Below are 26811 nucleotides of genomic sequence, written 5' to 3' on the forward strand. Positions count from 1 at the left end.
GCTACAGAAGGAGGAGCCTGATGGCCTTGCCTTCCCAGTGAGGAAGTCACCTGCTGAGAGTGGCGGTGGGGGGGGGGGTTGGGGGGGGCTGCAAGGAGGAGCCGGACAAGGCCGCCAGGCATGATGACTACTCTGGGACTGACTTGGCCATCTGGTGTCTCTACCATCTTCAATTCCTCCATTGCCCAGGGCCTGTGGATCTCAGCACAGAGACGCTCCTTTGGCGTCAGTCCTCACCTCTGATCTGAGAACAAGGCGCTATTCTTCTTAGTTTCAGATGGAAAATTCGAGGCTCCCTAAGTGTCATATGTTGAGGAGACAATGGAGCTTGGCTGGACCTATGTCTGTTCACGTCCCATACTTCCCTGCTCTGAGACCCAGATCAGAGCTGCTGATCTGGGCCACCAAGTGGGGAGGGGGCCAGGCCAGCAGTGTCGAATGGAGGGGCCAACATCAGGACTTGGACCAGATTTGTCATTTCAAGGGGAAGGTTTCAAGCTTGGGGCAAATTCCTGTAAGAGCTGATTTGACCTGTTCTCAAGGATGTGTGGGTTTAACCAAGGGCATCTGGGACAACAGGGGAGCAAGAGGAGGGCTGGCGGAGACCCCAGATGTGTTTCCAGATCCAAGGAGCAACTCTGGGATTCCATGGTTGGCAATGGAGAGTTGCGTTGCAGGGAGGCCACCTTCCAGGGCTGAGGCAGCTCTGGGAGGAGCTAGAGGAGCCCTTCTTTGGATGCCTGCTGACCACCTGGGCTGAATCCCACACTGTTTGGGATTCTGAGGTAGAGGAGAGGTGCCAGAGAAGAAGGAGGGGCAGACATTTAGCAGGGATTTCAGAGACTGGGCTGCGGCTTGGCAGAAAGGACCCCGACTGCCCCTGAGGAGGGGCTGGAGGACAGGGGAGGACAGAGGTGGAGGGCCAGGCTGAAGAGGTGGCCTGGAGGATGAGCTGGGGGCCAGGCAGGTGTGAAGTCCGCTCTGTGGGCAGGGTGATTGACTCTTCCAAAAGTGAAGCCTGTGAGCTCAGGGAAGGAGCCAGATAGCAACACAGCCCCTGGGCCTGTCCTGTCCTCTCTGCCCTGAGGCCTACGGGCCGCCACTGGCCTTCCAGACCTCGTCAGCTTGGCCCAGAGGAGCTGGCTGTCTTATGAGTGGGGGCTTCTGTCCTTTCAGGAATCCAGGCTACATCTTGTCCTCCCTTTAAGGGCAGATTGCTTGTGGATCAAACAGCGTCATCCTCGGGCAGCCCCCCCGGGTCGGTCAGCATCCATTGTCATGAGCACTGACGCTCACCCACCTGCCCAGGGTGTCCCATTACCCAGCCTCCACTGCCCCACGTTCCCTTCTCAAGCTCATCTTTTCACACGGACAGCCCCTCCTATCTGCCTGGGAAGGTCCCACGCTCACACTCCTGTTCCCAGACCTAGTGGTATACACAGCACACTCATGTTCTTCCTGCTAACCTGGGGTGATCGGCTCTGACTCATCCAGGACCTCGGGGAGCCAGAGGGATGTCGGGGTGAGCCCTCACCCCAGGGCCGCCCACGTGGCACCTCCTTGTCCAACAGGCAGCAGCTTCGAATAGCAATGAGCCACAGTCTCAAGTCCTAGCCCTGGAACTTCCACAATGTCTCTTCTTCTGCCGTCCAGAGGCCACAGCAACCACTAACGCCAGTGGATTGGATGGTGGGGGGCAGTCTAGAGTCTCTGATGACCTTTGAACTATCTCTCTGGAGTGGGGAGGACCAGCTGACTGGGGGCAGAGGAGACAGTTTTGCATTGGGGTGGGAGTGTGGGGGGTGAGGGGGTGGAGGAGGCCAATGGGAAGAAGCAGCAGGGCGGGGCCACAGCAGAAAGGCCCCTCTGGGCCTCCCCCAACCCCCTTCTCACTACCTGCGTGAAACCCCCTCTGCCCCAGCAGACACATGCTCTGTCAGGGCCGTGGCACGGGGCATAGGGAGCAGAAGCCAGGGCCCTGTCTCTCATGGATTCCCTCTAATGGGAACTGTGAGCCTCGGGAGTTTGCCGTGGGGCACAGAGAAGCTCCATGGGGGTGATGTGCGAGGTCCTGAGTCTGCAGGATGGGGGAGGGAAGGGCATACCAGACCGGGAAGCAGCTTCATCCAGGGCCCTGCCTCCCAGGATGCTGGGCAAGTAAGTACTCATCAGCAAGTCACAGCCCCAGGCTGGAATGGGCTTCAGGGTACTGTCTGGTCTGTCCCCTATCTGATGACCCGTCGCCGTTCCAGCCTGCTAGCTGCGTGCAGTTGCCTGCGGGGTCTGACCTAGCCTCTCCTGGGGAGTGGTGTTGCCCTCAGTGAGCCTGCAGTCTCCTGGGGACACTGGTGGACACTGGGACTGCGCTCTTGGCTCGTCTCCCTTGGTGCGGGGGATCTGAGAAGCGGTGGCTGGCAGGAAGCACTGAGCTGAGGGCTAGCCCCTACATCTATGTCCCCCACCACCCTGGGCAGAAGGCAAGCAGGAAGAGTGGTCAATTTTAACTAGCTTTTAAGTCTAGCTTTAAGTCTCCCTGGAAATAATTCCGGTTCTAATCAGAAAAAGCACAGTAAACTTTGGTCCCGTATTAAGGGGGCTTTGTAATGCTGGAAAGGTCAGTTAGGCTCCTCTGTTTTGGATGCTTGCACTAGAATCCTCCAGCACCATCTGTCTTCAGGGCAGGCTCATTACCTGCCTCTTACTGCTCAGAGGGCAGAAGTCTTGTCCAGGTGGGGAGCCCACTTGCTCCATTCCTCTGACGTGGGAAAGGCACAGGCTAAGAGTAATTAATCCCTAGGCCTTCCTAGTCCTGCTTTCCTGAGCCCTCAGATGAGGCACTGCTGGTGGGGGGTGGTGGACTATGGGCCTCACAGGGCAGGGGGTCTCTGTCAGTCACAATATGACCGGGTGTCCATGGGGTCAGGGTCTGTGCTAGGAGCTGAGGGGGACAGAGGTGACCAAACCAAGGGAGGTGATCTGTGGTTGAAGTACCCTGAGGCCCTCGCTCCTTCCCCTGGGAGCCCATGACACTTCACGAAGCAGGCCCTGAGGGGTGCTCAGTCACTCTCTTGGCCCTCATTTTGTCCCCTGAGGCCTCCAGAGGGTCTGAGGACTTGGTTCTAGCTGTGGGCAGTGGGGGGGTGTGTGTCAGTGTAGATGTGTGCATGCCCCCCTCTCTCTGGTCCAGAGGGGTGCAAAGGTTCTTGGCAGAGGGAAGCCCCAGGAAGGTATCCTAGGGCCTGAGGCCCATAAGAACTTGGGGATCCACCCTGAAGTCCCCACCTCGCACCCCCACGCAGAGATGCCTCCACTCACGGCCAACTTTCTCCCCATGGGGCTGCCCCCTGCACCCACTTGCTCCTTCCCTGGTCTCCCATGACACCGAGTCACACAGCCATCTTCCTCCAGACACGTTCCCGGGCTCCTTTGTGGGCTGGGGTGAGGGTGGGTGCACCTGCTGGGTCCCACCCACTCCCTGCCAGGCTCCCACCCACTCCCTGCCAGGCTCCCACCCGCCTCCCAGCCCGCTCCCCAGCACAGCTGGACACCAGGTCTTCTAGGAGCGCACCCTTAGGGCAGAAGGAAGGGGGCTTGCGCTGGGGAGGGGATGCGTTCTGGGGGAAGGACCGGTCAGTGAGGGGAGAACACGTCCTTGAGGATAGGACGCGTCCTTGCGGGGCTCGTCATAGGGATGGGAGCGTCCTGAGGGGCAGCGCGTCCCAGGGGAGCGCAACCTGATGGAGGCACCTGCTGGGGGGGAGGGAGGTGCTTCCTAGAGGGCGGAGAGCACAGCCTAGGGGCAGGCACCTGCTGGGGGCGGGCTCTCGGCGGCCCCTCCCCGCCTGGACTCGGTCCCCGGGCGCCCCCAGCCGGGACGCAGCTGCACCGCGCGCCGCTGGACGTTGCGTCACAGCTGGACCGCGCGCGACAGCTGGCCAGCCATGGGGACAAGAGCGCTGCGGTGCCCCCACTTTTCCCCACTACTGCTGCTGCTGCTGCTCTGCGGTAAGGGGACGCTGGGTCCGGCGCCGGGGCGCCCCAACCTCCTCGCGGGTCGTGGGATCCCCGCGGCCTTTGGCATCCCGCCTCTGCACCTGGCTGCTCCTCCTCCTCAGCACCGACCTGGGCCAGCCCGGCGCGCCGGGCTCTGGAGGAACTGTCCCCAGGATGCTCCAGCTGATGGTGACGGACCGGGCTTGGAAGGAAGGCGAAGGGTCTCCTGCTGGCTGTGTTTCGCCAGCGGGCTCGGCCAGAACCCGCTGCTCCCTGCTCCGATGTCCCCGGCCTCGCTGTTCTGGGGCTGGGGACGGGCGGGCGTGTCCATCACCCTCCTCCCTGTGAGGCAGTGTGCTCCTGCGTGCACAGCCGGCGCAGGGGTGTGCATGAGACGACTAGAAGTGGGAGTGCTAGATCTTCCCTCCTGTGTCTGTCCTCCGAGGACAGTGTTTCAGTGTGAGTGTGTATCCCTGTGTCTGGAGCAACTGGCTGGAGGGGGCAGAGGGCGGCTTTCTGAGGTTTCCCTTCCCAGATCCTGGGAAGACACGTTGCTCACAAACTGGGAATGGATTGAATGAAATGCTTGTTTTGAAAAATCCTTCTAAGGAAATCATCCAAGAACTAGTGAGAGGGTATCCATGTTTGGGGAGGGCTTTCGTGGGAGAGCCTTCCTGAGCCTGGCCAGTTCTGAGAAGGGGAAGCCCTGGCCTGGGGGGACCACTGTCCCCTGGGTCCTTTGGGGTGCTCCCTTGTTCTCACTGGCCTCAGTTTCCCTGACTGTAAGATGTAAAGTTGGGCTTGTTTGCATTGCCACTGTCAGCTTCCATGACCTGGCATTTGGAAAAAGCTGCTTAGGCCCATTGGCATCTTGAACTCCAGGTTATCTTTCCACTGGTGATGTCTGGGGTGGATAAAGTATGACTTCATTTCATATTCAAGGGTTAGAGCCCTAGGGTTAGCTGGATTTTTGTGTTAGAGGAAAGAGTGATTGGTGGCTTCCAGAAATCAGGAGATCAGGAGCACACTTATACAGGATTTCAGCAAGCTTCAAATGCAAAGCCCTTGGATGAAGATTTTTTTTTAATTTTAATTTTTTTATTGGAGGATAATTACTTTAAAATGTGCTGGTTTCTGCCATACAACAATGTGAATCAATCATAATTACATATACATCCCCTCCCTCTCCCCTTTCCCATTCCACCCCTCCAGGTCATCACAGAGCATATATATATACATATATGTATATATACATATGACATATGTATATATGTCAGTGTACATGTATATGTATATACATATGCCATATGTATATATGTCAGTGCTACTTCCTTAATTCGTCCTACCCTCTTCTTCCCCTCCTGTGTACACAAGTCCGTTTTCTACGTCTGGATGGAGATTTTGGTTCTTGTAATGGGAGAAGACTCTGATTCATTACGACGGACACTGAGGCTCTCCTTGCCTGCCTACAGCATGGAATTGAGAAGGACCAAAGGCAGGCCCTGTGGAGAAACCTTCCATGTTAATAGCCTTGGGTTCATGTTGGCGTGGTTCTGGGAGCCACCTCATCTTGTCTCATTGGACCTGGTGTCCCTCGCCCACAGAACCTGGGCTCAGGCTCCCCAGCCAGGGTCAGGGTCCGGGTCAGCCCCTCAGCAGATGCAGTCCAGTGCTGGCCCCATCAGAGTGAGGACCTCAGGAACTGGCTCCTGACTGAGTCAAGGAGATGCAGAGGGTAGACCTGCTCACGGGCACGTACTGCTTTGTCATACATGGGGCAGGGGCCATATCAGCCCCAGAGGCTGCTGCATCTTGAAGGAGAGTCCCAGGGCTGCTCTGGCTGCTGACACCCGGCCATCCCTGAGCTGCCTCTGGGCAGTACAAAGTGGGTACAGGGAGCTGGGCTAGCAAGGGGGCTGTTCCTAGTGATCATAAGGGCCCATTGAAGACAGGCTCTGAAGGGCCCATCAGGGAAGGTGCTTTGAGAATTACAAACCCTAATTCAGAAGCAGGTGCTGCTGTGCAGGGCCCTGGGGTGGTGAGGTCCAGCAGGAGTCTGCTCAGCCAGGGCTCTGCCTCTGTGCCTGTTACTGACCGGGGTGAAACTGAACTCAGGTTTGACTGCTCAATGCTCAGAAATCAGTGTTCAAGACACAAGGGCTAGTGGGGGAAAAAATGCTCTATTCAGGAAGCCAGAAACCTAGGAAGATGGCAGCCCATCCAAATAAACTCCAAGTTGCCAACCAGAGGGCAAGAGCTTTTACAATTTTTTAAATAATAATTTTATGTTTTTTAAAATTTTATGTTTTTTTAATGTGGACCATTTTAAAAGTCTTTATTGAATTTGTTGACCGACCTAGACAGCATATTAAAAAGCAGAGACATTAGTTTGCCAACAAAGGTCCATCTAGTCAAAGCTATGGTTTTTCCAGTAGTCTTGTATGGATGTGAGAGTTGGACCATAAAGAGAGCTGAGTGCAGAAGAAGTGAGACTTTTGAACTGTGGTGTTGGAGAAGACTCTTTTTTAAAAAAAATTTTATTTTTTTCCCCAATTATTTTTATTAGTTGGAGGCTAATTACTTTACAATATTGTAGTGGTTTTTGCCATACATTGACATGAATCAGCCATGGATTTACATGTGTTCCCCATCCTGAACCCCCCTCCCACATCCCTCCCCATCCCATCCCTCTGCGTCATCCCAGTGCACCAGCCCCGAGCACTTGTCTCATGCATCCAACCTGGACTGGCGATCTGTTTCACACTTGATAATATACATGTCTCGATGCTATTCTCTCAGATTATCCCACCCTCGCCTTCTCCCATAGAGTTCAAAATTCTGTTCTATACATCTGTGTCTCTTTTTCTGTCTTGCATATAGGGTTATCATTACCATCTTTCTAAATTCCATATATATGCGTTAGTATACTATATTGGTGTTTTTCTTTCTGGCTTACTTCAGTCTGTATAATGGGCTCCAGTTTTATCCACCTCATTAGAACTGATTCAAATGAATTCTTTTTAATGGCTGAGTAATATTCCATTGTGTATATGTATCACAGCTTTCTTATCCATTCATCTGCTGATAGGCATCTAGGTTGCTTCCATGTCCTGGCTATTATAAACAGTGCTGTGATGAACATCGGGGTACACGTGTCTCTTTCAGATCTGGTTTCCTCGGTGTGTATGCCTAGGAGTGGGGTTTCTGGGTCATATGGCAGTTCTATTTCCAGTTTTTAAAGAAATCTCCACACTGTTCTCCATAGTGGCTGTACTAGTTTGGATTCCCACCAACAGTGTAAGAGGGTTCCCTTTTCTCCACACCCTCTGGAGAAGACTCTTGAGAGTCCCTTGGACTGCAAGGAGATCAAACCAGTCAATCCTAAAGGAAATCAGTCCTGAATATTCATTGGAAGGACTGATGCTGAAGCTGAAGCTCCAGTACTTTGGCTACCTGATGTGAAGAGCTGACTCATTAGAAAAGACCCTGATGCTGGGGAAGATTGAAGGCAGGAGGAGAAGGGGACAACAGAAGATGAGATGGTTGGATGGCATCACCAACTCCATGGATATGAGTTTGAGCAAGCTCTGGGAGTTGGTGATGGATGGGGAAGCCTGGCATGCTGTAGTCCATGGGGTCACAAAGAGTTGGATACAACTGAGAGACTGAACTGAACTGATTGAATTTGTTACAATATTGCTTCCGTTTTATGTTTTAGTTGTTTGGCCTCAAGGCATGTGGGATCTTAGCTCCCTGACCAGGGACCCAACTTGTGCCCCCTGCCCTGGAAGGCAAGGTCTTAACCACTGGACTGCCAGGGAAGTCCCAGGGCAAGAGCTTTTAAGGGAAAGCTTCAAGGATGTGCAGATGGGGGCTATGTGCAGAACAACCCTCCTCAAATTGGAGCAGCTTGTATTATGGCTGCAGTTTGATCATCAGGCAGTTAGCTCTTTCTCCCTGGTGGTTTTATTATCTTAAGACAACTCAGGAATATGTATTGGACAGTGGTATCTAAGTTCTTCAGGGAAGAGCTAAAGATTCTGAGACTGCTATAGGCCTAACTGCTATTTTTGTCACTCCATGTCTACAACCTTTCAGTCATTAATTCTTTTAAAAATATTTATTTCTTTTATTTATTTATTCAGCAGTGCAGGGTCTTAGTTGCAGCATGCAGTCTTTTAGTTGTGGCATGTGAACTTTTAGTTTCAACTTGTGGGATCTAATTCCCTGACAAGGGATGGACCTCAGGTCCCTTGCATTGGGAGCATGGAGTCTTAGCCACTGGACCACCAGGGAAGCCCTACGATGTGTGTTAAATAGGCCACAAACAGGCTGTTTTAAGTTAGCATAAAATTTGAGTTAAATCATGTAAGTCAGAATGACTTCCACATACCTCAATATGTGAAAATTTCTTCTATCATTTTCCCCTTTTGATTGCAAGTCTTTCAGTAGAAAGCATTGATGATAAAACTATTTGTCCCTTGATCATATTTGCTGCTTGCCCTGGGTCTGTCCTCTGCCTTGGTGCTAGTCCTACTTTTCATTTATATGTTCGCCTAGTTATCCATGTTGGAGGAAAACTAACCAGACATAACAAAGGACTACAAAGGTATGTTGACCAGTGGGACATTTTACAGGTTATATGTGTGTGCTGAGTTGCTTCCGTCATGTCTGACTCTTGGCAACCCTGTGGACTCTTGCTGCCAGGCCCTCTGTCCATGGGATTCTCCAGGCAAGAATATTGGAGTGGGTTGCTGTGCGGTACTCCAGGGGATCTTCACACCCAGGGATTGAACCCATGTCTTTTATGTCTTCTCCATTGACAGACCTTGCTAGTTCTTTGCCACTAGCACCACATGGGAAGCCCTTTATAGGTTACACATCTTATCAGTTATATCAAGTTGTCACACAAATATTGTACATGCACTTCAGGCTGTAGACTTAAAGCGAGCAGGATACATGTCATGAGTAGTTATACTCTGACAACTTTACTAGGTCAATTTTTCATTTAATGCTCTCCGTGAAGTTTAATAAACCAAATAATTTGACTAGTTTAATATTTCTGTCAGAGATGCTTCAGGGGCCATTTGGAGAACTCAAAGTTAGCTAGAGAAGGAAACCTAAAATCTCTTATCAAAAACAGCTCAATATTCCAGGAAACATTGCTCTTTTAACAGAGTTAGAAAACCAAACTCCAGTCTTGTATTAGTTTACTTTTGATAATAAAATTCATTTATTAACTTCAATCTAATCTTATTCAATCCTGACCATGCATAAAACTTTTCTTAAGATTCCTTTTACATAAACCTCCACGACTTCTGTATTCATGTAAGTTTGTCCCTTATCTTTTCCCCATCTAGAAACAATGAGCTCTAGGGCAAAATTGTTTTTCTTTTCTCTTTAACAAAACTATCTCCATTCTTTTTTTAAAAAAGCTAAATAGCTGTGCCAGGTCTTAGTTGCGACACAGGATCTTTGATCTTCGTCAGACATGCAAACTCTTAGTTGTGGCATGTGGGATCTTTGTTCCAGCCTGTATATGCTTTGTTGCAGCATATGGGATCTAGTTTGCTGACCAGGGTTTGAACCTGGGCCCCCTGCACTGGGACTGCAGAGTTTTAGCCACTGGCTACCTGACTTTAGTTTTCTTGCCTGAAGAATTCCATGGATGGAGGAGCCTGGCAGGCTACAGTCCATAGGGTCGCACAGAGTCGGACACAACTGACTATTATTTTTAGTAGTTTTAATTACATATTTATTATAATTTTCATCCTTAAAAACCCTAATCTCTAGCAAAACCCAAAAGGCAAGTAATTGAACTGTTTGTTATACTAACATTTTCTAATTGACAAACTTATAAACATGTTTTATAACCTCTAAAAACATACACTTTTATAGCATAATTTCTCTCTTTAACGTGGTACAAACGTCTTTAGTTTTTTCTCTCCTAAGAAGACAAAAGATTGCTAGACTTGTATAATAATCAGTGTTCCAGTATTTTATCTTAAAATAATGACCTAGACCTTCAATGAATTTTTATCATTTAGCTTAATTTAGCAAAACTCTAAAGTTTCAGGTTACTGAGAATCTGAAAAAGTTAAAACATAATCATTTCTAAAGAGTTTGTCTAAAAACTTCTATACCATTTGTATTTTACTACTTATGACAATATCATCATGGCAAATCAATTTTTTTGTTGATAATTTTTTAAATAGATATACATGAATTTACTGACTTTCAGTAAACCTTTGTATAAGAGAAGTATCATATGTAGTACTGATGACTCTGAAGACGTATCTGTATTAATTAACAAATCTTAATACTGGATATTAATTTAATACTTAATATTCTGCAGATCACATGAACCTGAAATTCATTTTGGTTAGTTTTTTGTTGTATTTAGAAATGTTTGATTTGTAAGTGCTCACTTTTCTTTAAGACAGTTAAGTAGAGATCATAGATTAATTTTGGTAATTTATAGATTAATTTTGGTAATATTATCCAAAGATAAAGACACAATTATGATGTGGCTTCCTGGTGGCTCAGACAGTAAGGAGTCTGCCTGAAGTGCAGGAGACCAGGGTTCAATCCCTGGGTTGGGAAGCTCCCCTGGAGAAGAGAATGGCAACCCACTCCAGTATTCTCGTCTGGAGAATTTCATGGACAGAGGAGCCTGGCGGGCTACAGTCCATGGGGTCCTAAACTTACTTGCGTTTAAAAAGCCTTTCCCTGCCCCCCACCTTTTTTTTTTTCCTTTTGGCTTGAAGTTCTACTAATTAACCCAAGGCCTGCTGGCTCAGTTTCATGCCTTGCCCTTGACCAAACTGTTGGGTTTGGATATTACTCCCGGGATGCCTCTCTTGGCAGCACTTCATCCCCATGATCATAAAACATTTAGTGGCACTTAGTCTCAGGTTTTCCCACTCTAGCAACCTAGAAAGGGCTGTTGTGACTGCCAGTTGGGCTTCCCTGGTGACTTAGCAGTAAAGAATCCGCCTGCAATGCAGGAGCTACAAGAGATGTGAGTTCGATCCCTGGGTTGGGAAGATCCCCCGGAGGAGGGCATGGCAACCCACTCCAGTATTCTTGCTTGGGAAATCCCATGGACAGAGGAGCCTGGAGGACTGCATTCCATGGGGTCCCAAAGAGTCAGACATGACTGAAGCAACTGAGCATGCACGCATGCACGTGACTGCCGGTGGGATTCAATCAGTTTAATCCCCATAGCTCTGTGTGGGGACCTAGGAGTATGGAATGGAGGATTGCATGTATGGGAAGCCCCTGCCAGTGCCTGGCACACATTCTGTGAGCACTTGAGTTTGCTAGCATCTGTGGCCCCAGGGGCTCACTTACAGCACCACCGGATGGAGTACCTATGCTGGTGTGTCTGTGTATACACATGGCTCTGTCACTGTTTTTGTCACTGGTGGAGTAATGTCCTGCTGTCGAGCCATCTCCTGTCACATTGGATTCTGTGCACTCAAGCGGGCCCAGGATCTGTGCTGGATATCAGGTACCCCAGTGGCTGCAAGGAGGTGCTTGGTTCAGAGGTGCCTTGGAGGTCCTCTGACGTCACTATATGGAAACTGAGGTCCAGGATGGGGAGGGAACTCGCCAGACCACAAGGGCTGAGGGCAGAACCTTCCAGACACCACAGTGTCCCAGAGCCGTACTGGCCATGGCCCATCACTGCTGAGCCCACTGAGGCCGTGGTCAGCTTGCTGCTTGCTTGCACTGGAGGAGAATGAGAGCTCCTGTTTTTCATTTCCAAATGACTGGCCATAAAAGCCTTTTCTCTTGGAAATGCATCTGTTTGGCTCTTTATCATCTCCCAGAGTCTGAAAGTCCCCTAGACAAAAGAAACACAGGCCTGCCTTTCCTTTGTTTCCCTGATAGAACCACTGAAATGGTTTTCTATTCCAGGTTAATTCCTGAGACCTTTACTAATGCAGCTGGTAGCCTGAATGGATGGCAGCCATCTACCTTCTTGGTGTTGTCAGGAATCTGCATCTTTACCTCATTCTTTTTTTGTTTTTCTTTTTAATTTATTGTTTTATTGAAGGAAAATTGCTTTATACAATTTTGTTGTTTTCTGTCAAACATGAATCAGCCATAGGTATACATAGATCCCCTCCCTTTTGAACCTCCCTCCCATCTCCCTCCCCATCCCACCGCTCTAGGTTGACACAGAGCCCCTGTTTGAGTTTCCTGAGCCACACAGCAAATTCCCGTTGGCTATCTATTTTAAATGTGGTAATGTATGTTTCCATGTTACTCTTTCTATACATCTCACCCTCTCCTCCCCTCTCCCCATGTCCATAAGTCCATTCTCTATGTTTGCTTCTCCACTGCTGCCCTGTAAATAAGTTCTTCAGTACCATTCTTCTAGATTCCGTATATATGTGTTAGAACACAATATTTATCTTTCTCTTTCTGACTCTGTATAATAGATTCTAGCTTCATCCACCTCATCAGAACTGACTCAAATGCATTCCTTTTTATGGCTGAGTAACATTCCATTGTGTATGTGTACCACAACTTCTTTATCCATTCATCTGTCGATGAACATCTAGGTTGCTTCCATATTCTGGCTATTGTAAATAGTGCTGCAATGAACAATGGGATACATGTGCTTTTTTCAATTTTGGTTTCCTCAGGGTATATGCCTAGGAGTGGGATTGCTGGGTCATATGGTGATTTTATTCCTAGTTTTTTTAAGGAATCTCCATACTGTCTTCCATAGTGGCTGTATCAATTTACATTCCACCAACAGTGCAAGAGCTTCCCTTTTCTCCACATCCTCTCCAGCATTTGTTGTTTGTAGACTTTTTGATGATGGCCATTCTGCCTGGTGTGAGGTGATATCTCATTGTGGTTTTGATTCGCATTTCTCTAATAATGAGCAATGTTGAGCATCTTTTCATGTGTTTGTTATCCATCTGTATGTCTTCTTTGGATAAATGTCTGTTTAGGTCTTTTTCCCACTTTTTGATTGGGTTGTTTGCTTTTCTGGCATTGAGTTGTATCAGCTGCTTGTATATTTTGGAAACGAGTCCTTTGTCAATTGTTTCATTTGCTATTATTTTCTCCCATTCTGAGGGTTGTCTTTTCACCTTGCTTGTAGTTTCCTTTGCTGTGCAAAAGCTTTTAAGTTTAATAAGGTCCCACCTGTTTACTTTTGTTTTTATTTCTGTTACTCTAGGAGGTGGGTCATAGAGGATCTTGCTTTGATTTATGTCATCGAGTGTTCTGCTTGTTTTCCCATAAGAGTTTTATAGTTTCTGGTCTTACATTTAGGTCTTTAATCCATTTTTAGTTTCTCTTTGTGTATGGTGTTAGGAAGTGTTCTAATTTCATTCTTTTACATGTAGCTGTCCAGTTTTCCCAGCACTATTTATTGAAGAGGCTGTCTTTGCCCCATTGTATATTCTTGCCTCCTTTGTCAGAAATAAGGTAACCATAGGTGCATGGGTTTATCTCTGGGCTTTCTATCTTGTTCCATTGGTCTATATTTCTGTTTTTGTGCCAGTGCCATACTGTCTTGATGACTGTAGCTTTGTAGTATAATCTGAGTCAGGAAGGTTGATTCCTCCAGCTCCATTCTTCTTTCTCAAGACTGCTTTGGCCATTTGGGGTCTTTTGTGTTTCCATGTGAATTGTGAAATTTTTTGTTCTATTTCTGTGAAAAATGCCATTGGTAATTTGATAGGGATTGCATTGAATCTTGTAGATTGCATTTGGTAGTATAGTCATTTTCACAATATTGATTCTTCCTACCCAGGAACATGGAATATATCTCCATCTGTTTATGTCATCTTTGATTTCTTTCATTAGTGTCATAATTTTCTGTGTACAGTTCTTTTGTCTCCTTAGGTAAGTTTATTCCTAGATATTTAATTCTTCTTGTTGCAGTGGTGAATGGGATTGATTCCTTAATTTCTCTTTCTGATTTTTCATTATTAGTATATAGAAATGCAAGTGATTTCTGTGTATTGATTTTGTATCCCGTAACTTTGCTAAATTCACTGATTAGCTCTAGTAATTTTCTGATACTGTCTTTAGGGTTTTCTATGTACAGTATCATGTCATCTGCAAACAGTGAGAGCTTTACTTCTTCTTTTCTGATCTGGATTTCTTTTATTTCTCTTTCTTCTCTGATTGCTATAGCTAGGACATCCAGAACTATGTTAAATAATAGTGGTGAAAGTGGACACCTTTGTCTTGTTCCTGATCTTAGGGGGAATGCTTTCAGTTTTTCACCTTTGGGAATAATGTTTGCTATAGGCTTATCATATAGGGCCTTTACTATGTTGAGGTAGGTTCCTTCTATGCCCATTTTTTTTGAAGAATTTTAATCATAAATAGGTGCTGTTTTTTGTCAAAGGCTTTATCTGCATCTATTGAGATTATCATATGATTTTTATCTTTCAATTTGTTAATATGATGTATCACATTGATTGGTTTTCATATACTGAAGAATCCTTGCATTCTTGGAATAAACCCAACTTGATCATGGTGCATGAGCTTTTTGATGTGTTTCTGAATTCTCTTTGCCAAAATTTTGTTAAAGATTTTTGCATCTACATTCATCAGTGATATTGGCCTATAGTTTTCTTTTTTTGTGTTGTCTTTGTCTGGTTTTGGTATCAGGGTGATGGTGGCCTTGTAGAATGAGTTTGGAAGTGTTCCTTCCTCTGCAATTTTTTGAAAGTTTTACAAGGATAGGCATTAGCTCGTCTCTAAATGTTTGATAGAATTCTCCTGTGAAGCCATCTGGTCCTGGGCTTTTGTTTTTTGAGAGATTTTTGATCACAACTTCAATTTCATTGGTTGTAATTGGGTTGTTCATAATTTCTATTTCTTCCTGGTTCAGTCTTGGAAGATTGAACTTTTCTAAGAATCTGCTTATTTCTTCCAGGTTATCCATTTTATTGTCATATAGTTGTTCATAATAGTCTCTTATAATCCTTTGTATTTCTGCATTGTCTGCTGTAACCTCTCCTTTTTCATTTCTAATTTTGTTGATTTGATTCTTCTCTCTTTTTTTCTTGATGGGTCTGGCTAAAGGTTTGTCAATTTTGTTTATCTTCTCAAAGAGCCAGCTTTTAGTTTTATTGGTATTTACTATTGTTTCTTTCTTTTTCATTTATTTCCAATCGGATCTTCATGATTTCTTTCCTTCTACTAAGTTTGGGGTTTTTTTGTTCTTCCTTTTCCAGTTGTTTTAGGTGTAAAGTTAGGTTGTCTAGTCGATGTTTTTTGTGTTTCTTGAGGTAGGATTGTATTGTTCTAAACTTCCCTCTTAGAACTGCTTTTGCTGTATCCCATAGGTTTTGAGTTGTCATGTTTTCATTGTCATTTATTTCTAGAGATTTTTTGATTTATCTTTTGATTTCTTCAGTAACCTGTTGGTTATTTAGAAATATGTTGTTTAATCTCCATGTGTTTGTGTTTCTTACAGTTTTTTTCTTGTATTGATATCTAGTCTCATAGCACTGTGGTCAGAGAAGATTCTTAATACGATTTCAATTTTATTAAATTTACTGAGGTTTGATTTGTGACCCAAAATGTGGTCTGTCCTGGAGAATGTTCCATGTGCACTTGAGAAGAAGGTGTATTCTTTTGCATTTGGGTGGAATGTCCTGAAGATATCAGTAAGATCCATCTCATCTAATGCATCATTTAAGACTTGTGTTTCCTTATTAATTTTCTGTTTTGATGATTTGTCCATTGGTGTGAGTGGGGGTGTTAAAGTCTCCTACTATTATTGTGTTATTGTCAATTTATCCTTTTATGTCTGTTGGCGTTTGTCTTATTGAGGTGCTCCTATGTTGGGTGCATAGATATTTACAGTTGTTATGTCTTCCTCTTGGATTGATCCCTTGATCATTATGTAGTGTCCTTCCTTATCTCTTGTAATATTCTTTATTTTAAGGTCTATTTTGTCCGATATGAGGATTGCTACTTCAGCTTTCTTTTGCTTCCCATTTTCATGAAATATATTTTTCCATCCTTTCACTTTCAGTCTATATGTGTCTTTAGGTCTGAAGTGAGTTTCTTGTAGGCATCATATATATGGGTCTTGTTTTTGCATACATTCAGCCAGTCTGTGTCTTTTGGTTGGATCATTTAATCCATTTACATTTAAAGTAATTATTGATAGATATGTTCCTATCACCACTTTCTTAATTGTTTGGGATTGATTTTGTAGATCTTTTTTCTTCTCTTGTATTTCTTGACTATATAAGAAGTTTGTTGTCCCTTTAACATTTGTTGTAAAGCTGGTTTGTTGGTACTGAATTCTCTTTACTATTGCTTGTCTGAAAAGCTTTTATTTCTCCATCAATTTTAAATGAGATCCTTGCCAGGTACAGTAATCTTGGTTGTATATTTTTTCCCTTTCAGTACTTTAAATATATCCTGCCATTCCCTTCTGGCCTGCAGAGTTTCTGCTGAAAGATCAGCTGTTAAGCATACGGGATTTCCCTTGTTTGTTACTTGTTGCTTCTTCCTTGCTATTTTAATATTCTTTCTTTGTGTTTAGTCTTTGTTAGCTTGATTAGTATGTGTCTTGGCATGTTTCTCTTTGGGTTTATCCTGTATGGGACTCTTTGTGCCTCTTGGACTTGATTGACTATTTCCTTTTCCATGTTGGGAAATTTTCAACTATAATCTCTTCAAAAAATTTCTCATACCCTTTCTTTTTCTCTTCTTCTTCTGGGACCCCTATAATTCTAATGTTGGTACTTTTGATATTGTCCCAGATGTCTTTGAGTTTAGCCTCAGTTCTTTTCATTCTTTTTACTTTATTCTGCTCTGCAGAAGTTATTTCCACCATTTTATCTTCCAGCTCTCTGATTTGTTCTTCTGCTTCAGATATTCTGCTATTAATTCCTTCTAGAGTATTTTTAATTTCAGTAATTGTATTGTCTCTGTGTGTTTATTCTTTAGTTCTTCTAGGTCTTTGTTAATTGATTTTTGCATTTCCTCCATTTTGTTTTCAAGGTTTTTGATCATCTTTACTATCATTATTCTGAATCCTTTTTCAGGGAGTTTGCCTATTTCCTCTTCATTAATTTGGACTTCAGTGTTTCTAGTTTGTTCCCTCATTTGTGTAGTATTTCTCTGCCTTTTCATTATTTTTTAAAAAATTTATTGTGTTTGAGGCCTCCTTTCCCCAGGCTTCATGGTTGAATTTGTTCTTCCTTTTGGTTTCTGCCCTCCTAAGGTTGGTCCAGTGTTTATGTGAGATTTGTGCTGAGTTTTTGTTTGTTTGTTTTTCCTCTGATAGGCAAGGCTGAGTGAAGTGGTAATCCTGTCTGCTGATGACTGGGTTTGTATTTTTGCTTTGCTTGTTTAGATGAGGCATCCTGCACTGGGTGCTACTGGTGGTTGGGTGATGCGGGTCTTGTATTCAAGTGGTTTCCCTTGTGTGAGTTCTCACTATTTGATACTCCCTAGGGTTAGTTCTCTGGTAGTCTAGGGTCTTGGAGTCAGTGCTTCCATTCCAAAGGCTCAGGACTTGATCTCTAAAACTCAATGAGGAAACAGCATGAACTTTCCAAAACCAACTATCTTCTTTTCTTTGAAATGGCAGTCAGTTCAGGCATTTAAAGACTTTCCAAGTATTTCATCCAGGGACTTGTAAATCTCACTTATCTTCTCAAAGGCAAACCTCAAGCTCACCAGAGAGGAAAGTTTTACTTCCAAGTCCCAGTCTTGGTACCGCTGAGCCCAGCCCCACATCCCTCTTCTCTCCTTGGTGCTGGACTTTAGACAGATACCTCGCCACCTCCCATCCCGGTACCAGAAACTTACCTCACTCTTATAACACTGGATGGATTGTTGGGTTTTGCTGGGAGTTCCTTAAGCCTGTGTGTCAGAAATGGTGCTCTACTTAACTGTTCCTCCATCCCCTCATGGAGGTCACTTGACAGGTGTCCCATGGTGCCTGTCCTGTGCATCCTCATAGCACACTGCCCACTCCCCCCACGGGCAGGAGAAGTTATCCCAGGAAACTCGCCTCAGGATGTCACGTGGTCCTTGATGGCACATCCTCAACCTGCTCTGGCCAGGCCCCTGCCATGTTGGTGTGTGGCAATTCTGGGATATATATGGAGATTCTTGTCAATGAGGAAGGAGGAAGGGAGAGGGGGAAGGAGTTCCAAGAGGGAGGATGTGCAGGGGGAAGGAGGAGAATGAGATGGAGGAGGAGGAAGCACTGAACTGGGTCTCAGTGATCTGACAGGTGGTGGCTGGGTTAGGCTGAGGATGTCCAGATGTTCCAGGTCCAGGGGTCCAGGCCCAGAGAATTAAAGTCCAGATCATCCAGGTCCATGGATCCAGGTCCAGTTGGATTTTGGTGGTGGTCCAGAGGGTCTAGATGGCCAGGTCCAGTTGGGCTGCACCTGGGAGGAGAGGCAGTATCAGTAGGGGCACACCACAGTGTGAGATCTGCCTGGCTCGTGCCCGTGGGTGGAGGGTGGCACTCAGGAGACCCAAGTAAATACCCTGCAGAGACTGCCAGCCAGACCCAGGAATGGGCACATGGCTGGATGTGGAGGACATTAAGTGGACTGGAGCCTGTGTTGGGGTCCCTGTCAAGGAGCTGCAGGAAAAGATGCCCATGCAACAGGGTGGTCAGAGGGGAATGGAGCACAGGTGGACTTCTCAGTTGCCTCCACACAGCCCGAGAGCCTGTGCCCCCCAGAGCCACTAACTCTAGGCCTGCACGGCCTGGACCCAGGGCTGCATGTGGGTTTGGCCCCCGACCCTGTTACTGAGCAAGTGGTCACAGGGACCCTGTGTTGTTGGGCTGTTGCGGGGCTCAGCGAGTTGGACCACACTTAGGACAGGGCACTCAATGGACATTGGTCAGTACTGAAGCTGAGGGAAGCCCAGCAAGGGGCAACCAGGCCAGTGTTCATTTCCAGAAGGGGAAACTGAGGCTCAGAGAGGAGAGTGAGTGCATCTGGGCTGGGAATAGAGTCATGGAGAACATGCAGGGCTTTTCGACCACCTCTGACTCCTCAGCTCTCCCATTGTCTGCCTCTTAACTCTGCAGAGTGTGGGCAGGGCCTCTTAGCACCTGGAACTTGTCAGAGATTAGCATCTTGGTGCTGCAGGCCTACTGGCTCAGAATCTTCATTGCACAAGATCTCCATGCCTGTGTGCACATCATTGTGAGCAAGCATTGCTTTCCTTACTTGTTTGCAGCTCTGGCAGCACATTGGAATCATGCAGGGGTGGGTTTTTTTTTTTTTTTAAACAAATGCGAATGTTTGGTCCCAATCTCAGAGTCACCCTTGCCATGGGCCAGGGCTGTGGCCTCAGGAAGTGTGGGTGTGCAGCCAAGTCAGACACCTTTGTTCCACTTCACGTGGTCATCCTGAGAGACTCAGTGCTGAGAGGGGCTGGGAGGGAGGCCCCTAGCCCCAGAGATCTCCAGGTGGGCTCTGGTATGGTGGTCTGCACCAGCCTTAGAGGGGAATGGCTTTGTTCTGCCTTCGGAAGAATTGTATTACAATAGATTGTTTCCATCAAGGACTTCAGAATTGAGAGCTATGTTAAAATAGAACTGGATCGACAGCCTGGGAGCACATAAGCCAGACCTGCTGCAGCCTGGGAAGGGGGCTAGGTGGCTGGGGGTCCAGGCAGAGTGGTGTGTGGGTGGGGCAGTTGTGGCCAGATGGAGACAAGTTGAAAGAGATGCATGACTATTAACTAGTGAAAACACCCAGAATCAGTACCACTCTCTTTTATAAAGGAGGAGACACAGGCCCAGCAAGGTGAAGGGTCTGTCCAGAGTCACGCAGCAAACCAGTGACTCCAAGGGGTTGGGGCTGGGCATCTAGCTGTGGTTAACTTCAGAAGGGCACTCTCTTCCTTCCTGCAGAGATGGCAAGGCTCCTCTTTGAGGGGTGTCAGTTTCTGGCTTGGCTGCTGCTTGCCTGGGACTGCATGATGTGAAGGTTCTGAGGCTCAGGGTGGGTTCAGTGGGGGAGTGTGGAGTTTGGAAACCCACCTCTGCCTTCTGTTAGGCTTTATGTGAACTGGGAAGGCCTGCACACCTGCACTAGTCTGCCTTTGGGTCCAGCCTCCAACGTCACTTCTTCCCCTTTCACCCAACTACTGTTAATGAATTGAGTCTTTAGTTATTATGGAAAGACTCATCTCTGGTGATACTCTTGGCTCTGAAATATACTTTGTACAGTATTAATGTAGCCATTACACCTTTCTTTGGATTAGTGGTAGCATGGCATATTGTTTCCCACCTTTTGCTCTGAATCTGTTTGAGTCATTTTAAGGTCGGGTACATATAAATAGTCTGTGATTGGATTTTTCCTTTTGATTTCATCTAACAATCCTTGTTTCATTTTTTGAATTTTGGCTATGCCATGTGGCATGTAGGATCTTAGCTCCCTGACTAAAGGTCGAACCTGCGCCCCCTGCAGGGGAAGCTTGGAGTCTTAACCCCTGGACCACCAATTAAGTCCTAACAATTTTTCTTTCTTTATTGAGGTGCTAAGATCATTTACTTTCAATGTGATAATTTATTGATATGGTTAGTTTTTTTTTTTTTTTGGAAAAGGTCTTAGTTTATTCTTTCATGAAAAATCTGCACAAGCACCACAGATACAGTCACTGCAGAATCTTTACTCCTTCTTTTTGCCAGCACCAACATTGGCCTTTGCAGTCCCCCTAACTTTCTTCATTCTGTTCTTGCGTTCTTTTCGCTGTTTTCTTGAGGTCCTTTTCTTCTCATACAGGCCGTGTCTTGCAAGCCTATGTTTGGGCTCATTCTTCTTCGCGTAATCCAAGGAATCGTAAATCATGCCGAAGCCAGTTGTCTTGCCACCACCAAAATGGGTTCTGAATCCAAATACAAAGATGACATCTGGTGTGGTCTTGTACATTTTGGCCAGTTTTGCCCGAATTTCTGTTTTAGGTACTGTTGCCTTTCCAGGGTGAAGAACATCAATGATCATTTGATTCCGCTGAAGCAGCCGGTTGGTCATGAACTTCCTAGTCCGGATAGGTACTGTGTCGTTCATGATGGCGGCTGATCTTCAAGCAGCCAGGGAGGAAAAGAGCGATATGGTTAGTTTTAAATCTACCATGGTACCATCAGTTCTTTCCCTCACTTCTCTCTTTTTCTTCTTTTAGACTTTGTACTTTTTTCCACTTTTTATTTCTCCTTCTTCCTCCCCTTCACTAATTGGCAGTAATTATTACTATTTTTTGGTTACTGTAGTGGTTGATTTAGGATTTGTAGTATGTATCTTTAACTTATCACAGTCTAAGTGATATTATATCAATTCATATATAGAACAAGAACCTTCCAAACCTTTCATTCCTTTTTTGCCCCGCCTTGGCTGTGCCACATGATTTGTGGGATCTTAGTTCCCCAACCAGGGTTTGAACCCAGGTCCTGACAGGGAAAGCACTGAGTCCTAACCACTGGACCACCAGGGAATTCCCCTTTTGCCAATTTTTAAAGGAGTCATTGCTTTTGTTTAATAGTCATAGGAGTTCTTTATATATTTTAGATATAAACCCTGTATCAGAGATATGATTTTCATATATTTGCTTTCATTGTGGGATGTCTTCACTCTTTCGATGGTATCTTTTGAAGCACAAAAGTCTAAAAATTTGATATAGTTCAATTTCTATATTTTTCTTTTGTTTGTATTTTTAGTGTCATATGAGAAGACTTCATCTTATACAAGAACACAGTGACTTTCTCCTATATATTTATTTTATTTAAATATTTTATTTATTCATTTTTGGCTATGTTGGGTCTTTGTTGCTTCATGCAAGCTTTCTCTAGCTGCAGAGACCAATGAGAGCTACTCTCTAGCTGTGACATAGGGGCTTCTCATTGCCATTTTTCAAGTGGCTTCTCTTGTTGCAGACCATGGGCTCTAGGTGCTTGGGCTTCAGTAGTTGTGGTGTACGGACTTATTTGCCCCCATGGCATGTGGACCTTCCCAGACCAGAGATTGAACCCGTGTCCTCTGCATTGGCAGGTAGATTCTTAACCACTGGACCGCCAGGGAAGTCCTCTCCTATATTTTATCCCACTGGAACCCATCTTCCCTCAGCCTCTCCACTCCCAAGACCCCCATCTTTCTGCATGCTGCCTTCCCCTTGCCTGTTTCTTTCCATGCCTCACTAGAGGACTTCTTTCTGTGACCCCTCTGGGTCCTGTCTCAGTGACACCTCAACGTGGGTTCCTCTTTCTGCACTGGCTTCAACCTTCTTGAGTTACATGGAGGCCAAGGTGATGGAAGAAGACCCCCAGCTGACCTTGAGGGGCATCAGCACGTGCCTTCAGGTTCATGACGGCACCTAGCCTTCCTAGTGATGCTCACAACTCTCTCCTCTCTAGGGGAGTCTCCTCCGGTGGGTGGCTGCAATGAGAAGCATATGTTGGCCATGCTGCCCCACTGCAGCAAGACCTTCGCCGAAAAGATGAAGAAGGTAGAGGTCTGGAAGTGGTGCAACCTCTCGGAGTTCATCGTGTGAGTGTCCCTGCCCATGCCCTGCCCACTGCGCCTGTGCTCCCCAAGTTCCGAGGTTCATTCCAAGCCTCCCAGCCCCTCACTCCCCTCACTGACCACACTAGCTGCTCCAAACTGGACACTCCAGGTTGTGCGTCCTCCACTCTCCTGAGGGTGGTCATTTCTCTGGGAACCACTGACACCCACTCCCCTTTCTGATTGTGGTTGGTGCCCTGCCCTCGGGTGCCTGCCTCTCTTCACGGTCCGTGCTGGGGGGACTTGTCATTTTGGGTTTTCCTCACAGCACCAGCCAGGGCTGGGTTGGCAGTCAGGACTATCGGACCCCAGAGAAACTGAGTCCCACTGGTTTCTACCTGGTGTGGTGCGGGCAGTGCCCCACCACAGAGGGCCCCACTTTCTGGAAGCTTCTGAGATATTTTTCATCTCCCTTGATCACATCCAGCATCAAGTGTCTCGGTACACCTTTCACCTCCTCGGAAATCACTGGTGGCCTGTGCCTGCCTTCCCCCACTTCCCACTTAGAAGTCTCTGCCTGGCATGCTGCTGGTGGCTGCCGCATTCATGTCCTGCGGGCCATGCCTGCTGGGACCCCTGGGTTTCTGTCTGTTGCATCAGCCGTTTCCACTCCAAGGCCCTGGCCCCTATGCTCTCTGTTCCCAGAGGCTGTTCTGTGGGCTTCCATGGCCATCTCCCTAGGGGACAGTGGCTCCTTGTGGGCACATCCACAGCCCCCTCATGGACTCCACACATAGCTGTTCACTGAACCAAATGGAACAAAATTCTTGTGTCTGCTGGGAAAGGGGATGTGGGGTTCAAGAAGGCCTTGGCCAGGCTTCTTATTTTCCTTGGAACCTGGTCTGAACACCAAGCCTGAAGTGGACACACGGGGGTGGAGGTTTAGGGAAGAGGTGTGAGTTTCCTGTCCTGGGCCTCTGTCACCTGCTAAAGCCTCAGTGAGATCAAACAGACATCCAGCCCCAGGGCCAGAGGACAGTAGAGGGGTCAGCCAGGAGGGGGTCTTGGAGTTGAAGAGAGAGGGGCCGATGCCTATTGGACTAGGGAAAAGTTTGCTGGCGGAAGAGGGAATCTGCCAGGGGCAGTTTGCCTGGCTTCTGGGCTCCACATCCCAACTTTCCCCTCTGGACCATGGCTGTGTTTTTGCTCATTGTGAGAGCACCCCAGGGGCTGGAGGGAAGGTGCTTTGGGAGACAGACTGAAGGGAGGGCTTGGAAAGGCCCCGGGGTGACCAGAGTCGCTTGGGAAGAACAGAGCTTGTCGTGACCCTGGTTCCGTGATGCCACACAAATGGCAGCTTCCTTGGGAAGAACACCTTGATTTTATCTCCAGTTTGAATGCAGGCTGATGAGTTAACAGCACCTGGAACCTGTGTGTGGAAAGGTGTGTGTCCCTGCCTCATCTCCCTCCCCAGCCCTGGGAAGGGCGGGGTGCTGGGCTGTGGGTGTTGACTTCTGCAACTGTTGCCTTGTGCCTGAGTGCCTCACCTTTGCTGTCTTTTATTGTAACAACATTTTCTGTCACAATACAGTCAGTTCCCAGTGATCTTGAGAAGCAGCAAGCGTGGGCAGTCTGCACATGGCCCTGTAGGTCTCAGCCCTGCCCAAGTCCTAGTCTTTGGGACTCACCCATGACCTCACTGAGAACCTACTATGTGCCAGGCACTTACCAGAAGTGTATTCACGGCACCTAATGTGGTCTTTTCACCAAGGTGGGGGCTTTCACCTAATAAGGTCCATTACCTTATTGGCTGAGAATTATGAACTCCATTTACAGGTGGAGAAACTGAGGCTCAGGGAGGCTAGGCAATGTGGGCAAAGTCAGGAAGATGGTCGGCCAAGCTGAGGTTGGAAGATATCGGTTCCACGTCCTGAGCCCTAAGCTGCTATCTTGTGCTGTTTTCTGTGCATGGGGGTCACATGGGCCTCAATTCACCCTCCACCTCCTGCTAGCTTGTTGTCCACAGCACAGCTTCCTCAGCTCCTTGTACCTTGTCTCAGCTGCAGTGAGCTCTGGGGCAGGTGGGGGCTCTGCAGGGTGTTGGGTGGGGCCCAGTGGGAGGGGTGGGTCTTGGGGGTGATGGTTTGCCTGAGGACCTGGTTAGTGAGGTGACTCAGAGCCTGGACCCATCCCAAGGACCACATCACAGCCCTGCACGTGGATTCCAGGCTGTCACCTTTGTTTCCTGCCCTCTTTTGCCTTGTGTGGCTCTTCCTTGCCTCTGTTATAAGAGGGATGCGGGCAGATGTGTGCCTGACCAACCAGCCAAATGTTTGGGCTGGGAAACCGGTTGCTCCGGGGCTACCAGGAGGAGTGGCGAAGGGTCTGGCTGAATGGATCCACTGCCCTGTTTCCCACTGCCTTTCCAGGCAGAGATGAGGTTGTGGACAGGAAGCTCCTTGCAGGAAGCAGTTCCTTCCTGTCACTCAGACCACCCTTCCTGGGTCAGTACCGGAAGGAGGAGGGTGGGTGCAAAGCCTAGTTCCCGTGGGGAGCTGAGGCAGGAACCCCTTCCTGCCCCATACCTGTCCTGTGTGAAGCACTTTGCCAGGTGGGCAGTGGTCGGAGCTGGCACACTGAGGCAGATATTCAACCAGCCCTCTGACCAGAGCATCTTGAACAATGGCTGCCAGTCTATAGGTCAGCAGCCCCAGAGGCCAGTAAACCTCGGTCAGTGGGCTTTTGGGTTGAATTCTGGGGACGGCTAGCGGTAACCCTTGGTTGGCCGCACGGACCATCAGGAGCCTACCTGTTTGATGGACGTGGCTCCTCATTCGTGGCTTGCTAAGTGCCTTTCCAGGTTTGGTCAACACAGACAGGAAGACCCTGGGCAGAGGGTGTCCCTTGTGTCCAGTCAGGTGGGGGCTGAGGAAGGTGACTTCAGAGAGGAGGACAGGTTGGGGCTGAGCTCACAGTTGGGATCCCCCCCACCTCCCCGCACCCAGTCAGGTAAATGAAGCCAGGTTAACTTGACTGGGGGACAGCCAGCCCTTGGTCTCAGAGAGATCTCCTCGCCTGGGAGGCCCATATAGTGGTCCTAGGTGAGAAGGGCCCTGCAGGCCAAGGGGCTGTGGCCTTTGGTCTTGGAGAAAGAGCCCAGGCTCAGAGTGTCCTCTGGAAAGACCTGGGGGTACTGGCACCCTGGGGGCTGAGTCCAGACCTGAGGTGTTAGGAGTTCCTTTCCTCGTAGGGAGGAGGTGACAGTGTGGATGACCACGATGAGGGCAGGGATGATGTACGAGATGCAGATGAGGGCATGGGGTATATTTTGGGGAGCTCATGGCCTCAGAGTTTCTTGTAGGGTATGGGGCCACCACGTGAGAGAACCTCAGGGCAAGGACGCCAGGGGGATGGATATTGCCAGACCAGCAGGCCCAAGAGAGGTTGTAGCAGGAAGCTACTCTTCCAATGTGACCTGGGGCCATGCTGAGAACCGGTGGCCACACAGCACTGCCCCCCCACTTTCCTGTAAGTCAGGGCCAAAGTGAGAAGGGGTGGGGGAGCTGAATGGTCAAACCCTCTGCCTTCATAGGTACTACGAGAGCTTCACCAACTGCACAGAGGTGGAGACCAACGTGGTGGGTTGCTACTGGCCCAACCCCTTGACTGAGAGCTTCATCGCCGGCGTCCATAGGCAGTTCTTCCAAAACTGCTCGGTGGACAGGCAAGACTGGGAGGACCCCCCAGACGAAATTCTCATCCCGCTGATCACCGTGCCGGTCCTGCTGACCATCGCCATGACTGGTGTGGTGGTGTGGCGCAGCAAACACACCGACCAGGTGTTGTGAGGGCCTGGTGAGCCCGAAGGGCCATGCCCGGAGAGATGGAAGAAAGTTCTGCAGGGCTGATTGAGCTGGTGCTTCAGTTGCCCCCAACACTGCTTCGGCGGTCTTGAGCTGGTGACAGAAAACGTGCTGCGGCTGAAGCTTGTGTGCTGGGCACAGATCACTGCTGCTTCGCCTGCGCTGTCCCAGACTGGGCTGGGGCCTCTGGTGTGCGCAGTACCAAGTCCCTTAGGGCCCTGCCCTGGCCTGACCTTGACCCCGCCTCACAACTGACTCTACCCCGACCCCATTTCCCACTCTGACCCCACCCCTGGCCCTGGCCCCACCTCTCTGACCCCACCCCTGGCCCTGGCCCCACCTCCTACTCTGACTCCACCCCTAGTTCTGGTCCCACCCCTGGTCCTGGCCCCACCTCCTACTCTGACTTCATGCTCAGCCCTGGACCCATCTCCTATTCTGACTTCACCTCCCACTCTGACTCCACTCTTGGCCCT

At 47.9% G+C, this 26811-nt stretch overlaps 1 protein-coding gene, 1 long non-coding RNA gene and 1 pseudogene across 2 annotated transcripts; 1 reads left to right on the forward strand and 2 right to left on the reverse strand.

Annotated features, from left to right (window-relative positions):
• Nucleotides 1-3676: 3676 nt before the first annotated feature.
• On the forward strand, nucleotides 3677-26323 carry RAMP3 (receptor activity modifying protein 3). Its single transcript, XM_020893276.2, has 3 exons — nucleotides 3677-4005; nucleotides 22385-22517; nucleotides 26065-26323. Exons 1-3 carry the CDS (start codon nucleotides 3942-3944, stop codon nucleotides 26318-26320), a joined length of 453 nt encoding a protein of 150 aa, XP_020748935.2. The 5' UTR covers nucleotides 3677-3941; the 3' UTR covers nucleotides 26321-26323.
• LOC139035101 (small ribosomal subunit protein eS24 pseudogene) lies at nucleotides 20563-21068 on the reverse strand (annotated as a pseudogene).
• On the reverse strand, nucleotides 25782-26803 carry LOC139035103 (uncharacterized). The gene is made up of 2 exons (XR_011487611.1): nucleotides 26730-26803; nucleotides 25782-26643 (listed from the first exon to the last, which is right to left on the reverse strand). It is a non-coding gene; the product is annotated as an uncharacterized lncRNA (long non-coding RNA).
• Nucleotides 26804-26811: the final 8 nt, after the last annotated feature.

This window comes from Odocoileus virginianus, chromosome 1, assembly GCF_023699985.2.
Source record: "Odocoileus virginianus isolate 20LAN1187 ecotype Illinois chromosome 1, Ovbor_1.2, whole genome shotgun sequence".
NCBI classification, from domain to species: domain Eukaryota; kingdom Metazoa; phylum Chordata; class Mammalia; order Artiodactyla; family Cervidae; genus Odocoileus; species Odocoileus virginianus.

Bases quoted from the DNA above. Each gene is read 5' to 3' on its own strand.
- RAMP3 (XM_020893276.2), top strand. From the start codon at position 3,942: ATGGGGACAAGAGCGCTGCGGTGCCCCCACTTTTCCCCACTACTGCTG. The intron at 4,006-22,384 runs GTAAGGGGACGC...TCTCCTCTCTAG, and splicing joins GCTGCTGCTGCTGCTCTGCG to GGGAGTCTCCTCCGGTGGGT. The intron at 22,518-26,064 runs GTGAGTGTCCCT...CTGCCTTCATAG, and splicing joins AACCTCTCGGAGTTCATCGT to GTACTACGAGAGCTTCACCA.